This window comes from Sycon ciliatum, chromosome 10, assembly GCF_964019385.1.
Source record: "Sycon ciliatum chromosome 10, ocSycCili1.1, whole genome shotgun sequence".
NCBI lineage: Eukaryota > Metazoa > Porifera > Calcarea > Leucosolenida > Sycettidae > Sycon > Sycon ciliatum.
Window position 1 is genome coordinate 2712041 of NC_088652.1, and position 3574 is coordinate 2715614.

The 3574-nt window shown below is 33.4% G+C and overlaps 1 protein-coding gene across 1 annotated transcript; it reads right to left on the bottom strand.

The window, feature by feature from the left end:
* Positions 1 to 1948: 1948 nt before the first annotated feature.
* On the bottom strand, positions 1949 to 3076 carry LOC135826370 (putative uncharacterized protein DDB_G0271606; the record flags this gene model as incomplete). The annotated part of the gene is made up of 1 exon (XM_065338981.1): positions 1949 to 3076. A coding segment is annotated over one exon (1128 nt), but the record flags the coding sequence as incomplete, so codon positions are not given.
* Positions 3077 to 3574: the final 498 nt, after the last annotated feature.

The following is a 3574-nucleotide window of genomic DNA, read 5'->3' on the forward strand; positions in this document are numbered from 1 at the left end:
GTTGTTGTTGTTGTTGTTGTTGTTGTTGTTGTTGTTGTTGTTGTTGTTGTTGTTGTTGTTGTTGTTGTTGTTGTTGTTGTTGTTGTTGTTGTTGTTGTTGTTGTTGTTGTTGTTGTTGTTGTTGTTGTTGTTGTTGTTGTTGTTGTTGTTGTTGTTGTTGTTGTTGTTGTTGTTGTTGTTGTTGTTGTTGTTGTTGTTGTTGTTGTTGTTGTTGTTGTTGTTGTTGTTGTTGTTGTTGTTGTTGTTGTTGTTGTTGTTGTTGTTGTTGTTGTTGTTGTTGTTGTTGTTGTTGTTGTTGTTGTTGTTGTTGTTGTTGTTGTTGTTGTTGTTGTTGTTGTTGTTGTTGTTGTTGTTGTTGTTGTTGTTGTTGTTGTTGTTGTTGTTGTTGTTGTTGTTGTTGTTGTTGTTGTTGTTGTTGTTGTTGTTGTTGTTGTTGTTGTTGTTGTTGTTGTTGTTGTTGTTGTTGTTGTTGTTGTTGTTGTTGTTGTTGTTGTTGTTGTTGTTGTTGTTGTTGTTGTTGTTGTTGTTGTTGTTGTTGTTGTTGTTGTTGTTGTTGTTGTTGTTGTTGTTGTTGTTGTTGTTGTTGTTGTTGTTGTTGTTGTTGTTGTTGTTGTTGTTGTTGTTGTTGTTGTTGTTGTTGTTGTTGTTGTTGTTGTTGTTGTTGTTGTTGTTGTTGTTGTTGTTGTTGTTGTTGTTGTTGTTGTTGTTGTTGTTGTTGTTGTTGTTGTTGTTGTTGTTGTTGTTGTTGTTGTTGTTGTTGTTGTTGTTGTTGTTGTTGTTGTTGTTGTTGTTGTTGTTGTTGTTGTTGTTGTTGTTGTTGTTGTTGTTGTTGTTGTTGTTGTTGTTGTTGTTGTTGTTGTTGTTGTTGTTGTTGTTGTTGTTGTTGTTGTTGTTGTTGTTGTTGTTGTTGTTGTTGTTGTTGTTGTTGTTGTTGTTGTTGTTGTTGTTGTTGTTGTTGTTGTTGTTGTTGTTGTTGTTGTTGTTGTTGTTGTTGTTGTTGTTGTTGTTGTTGTTGTTGTTGTTGTTGTTGTTGTTGTTGTTGTTGTTGTTGTTGTTGTTGTTGTTGTTGTTGTTGTTGTTGTTGTTGTTGTTGTTGTTGTTGTTGTTGTTGTTGTTGTTGTTGTTGTTGTTGTTGTTGTTGTTGTTGTTGTTGTTGTTGTTGTTGTTGTTGTTGTTGTTGTTGTTGTTGTTGTTGTTGTTGTTGTTGTTGTTGTTGTTGTTGTTGTTGTTGTTGTTGTTGTTGTTGTTGTTGTTGTTGTTGTTGTTGTTGTTGTTGTTGTTGTTGTTGTTGTTGTTGTTGTTGTTGTTGTTGTTGTTGTTGTTGTTGTTGTTGTTGTTGTTGTTGTTGTTGTTGTTGTTGTTGTTGTTGTTGTTGTTGTTGTTGTTGTTGTTGTTGTTGTTGTTGTTGTTGTTGTTGTTGTTGTTGTTGTTGTTGTTGTTGTTGTTGTTGTTGTTGTTGTTGTTGTTGTTGTTGTTGTTGTTGTTGTTGTTGTTGTTGTTGTTGTTGTTGTTGTTGTTGTTGTTGTTGTTGTTGTTGTTGTTGTTGTTGTTGTTGTTGTTGTTGTTGTTGTTGTTGTTGTTGTTGTTGTTGTTGTTGTTGTTGTTGTTGTTGTTGTTGTTGTTGTTGTTGTTGTTGTTGTTGTTGTTGTTGTTGTTGTTGTTGTTGTTGTTGTTGTTGTTGTTGTTGTTGTTGTTGTTGTTGTTGTTGTTGTTGTTGTTGTTGTTGTTGTTGTTGTTGTTGTTGTTGTTGTTGTTGTTGTTGTTGTTGTTGTTGTTGTTGTTGTTGTTGTTGTTGTTGTTGTTGTTGTTGTTGTTGTTGTTGTTGTTGTTGTTGTTGTTGTTGTTGTTGTTGTTGTTGTTGTTGTTGTTGTTGTTGTTGTTGTTGTTGTTGTTGTTGTTGTTGTTGTTGTTGTTGTTGTTGTTGTTGTTGTTGTTGTTGTTGTTGTTGTTGTTGTTGTTGTTGTTGTTGTTGTTGTTGTTGTTGTTGTTGTTGTTGTTGTTGTTGTTGTTGTTGTTGTTGTTGTTGTTGTTGTTGTTGTTGTTGTTGTTGTTGTTGTTGTTGTTGTTGTTGTTGTTGTTGTTGTTGTTGTTGTTGTTGTTGTTGTTGTTGTTGTTGTTGTTGTTGTTGTTGTTGTTGTTGTTGTTGTTGTTGTTGTTGTTGTTGTTGTTGTTGTTGTTGTTGTTGTTGTTGTTGTTGTTGTTGTTGTTGTTGTTGTTGTTGTTGTTGTTGTTGTTGTTGTTGTTGTTGTTGTTGTTGTTGTTGTTGTTGTTGTTGTTGTTGTTGTTGTTGTTGTTGTTGTTGTTGTTGTTGTTGTTGTTGTTGTTGTTGTTGTTGTTGTTGTTGTTGTTGTTGTTGTTGTTGTTGTTGTTGTTGTTGTTGTTGTTGTTGTTGTTGTTGTTGTTGTTGTTGTTGTTGTTGTTGTTGTTGTTGTTGTTGTTGTTGTTGTTGTTGTTGTTGTTGTTGTTGTTGTTGTTGTTGTTGTTGTTGTTGTTGTTGTTGTTGTTGTTGTTGTTGTTGTTGTTGTTGTTGTTGTTGTTGTTGTTGTTGTTGTTGTTGTTGTTGTTGTTGTTGTTGTTGTTGTTGTTGTTGTTGTTGTTGTTGTTGTTGTTGTTGTTGTTGTTGTTGTTGTTGTTGTTGTTGTTGTTGTTGTTGTTGTTGTTGTTGTTGTTGTTGTTGTTGTTGTTGTTGTTGTTGTTGTTGTTGTTGTTGTTGTTGTTGTTGTTGTTGTTGTTGTTGTTGTTGTTGTTGTTGTTGTTGTTGTTGTTGTTGTTGTTGTTGTTGTTGTTGTTGTTGTTGTTGTTGTTGTTGTTGTTGTTGTTGTTGTTGTTGTTGTTGTTGTTGTTGTTGTTGTTGTTGTTGTTGTTGTTGTTGTTGTTGTTGTTGTTGTTGTTGTTGTTGTTGTTGTTGTTGTTGTTGTTGTTGTTGTTGTTGTTGTTGTTGTTGTTGTTGTTGTTGTTGTTGTTGTTGTTGTTGTTGTTGTTGTTGTTGTTGTTGTTGTTGTTGTTGTTGTTGTTGTTGTTGTTGTTGTTGTTGTTGTTGTTGTTGTTGTTGTTGTTGTTGTTGTTGTTGTTGTTGTTGTTGTTGTTGTTGTTGTTGTTGTTGTTGTTGTTGTTGTTGTTGTTGTTGTTGTTGTTGTTGTTGTTGTTGTTGTTGTTGTTGTTGTTGTTGTTGTTGTTGTTGTTGTTGTTGTTGTTGTTGTTGTTGTTGTTGTTGTTGTTGTTGTTGTTGTTGTTGTTGTTGTTGTTGTTGTTGTTGTTGTTGTTGTTGTTGTTGTTGTTGTTGTTGTTGTTGTTGTTGTTGTTGTTGTTGTTGTTGTTGTTGTTGTTGTTGTTGTTGTTGTTGTTGTTGTTGTTGTTGTTGTTGTTGTTGTTGTTGTTGTTGTTGTTGTTGTTGTTGTTGTTGTTGTTGTTGTTGTTGTTGTTGTTGTTGTTGTTGTTGTTGTTGTTGTTGTTGTTGTTGTTGTTGTTGTTGTTGTTGTTGTTGTTGTTGTTGTTGTTGTTGTTGTTGTTGTTGTTGTTGTTGTTGTTGTTGTTGTTGTTGTTGTTGTTGTTGTTGTTGTTGTTGTTGTTGTTG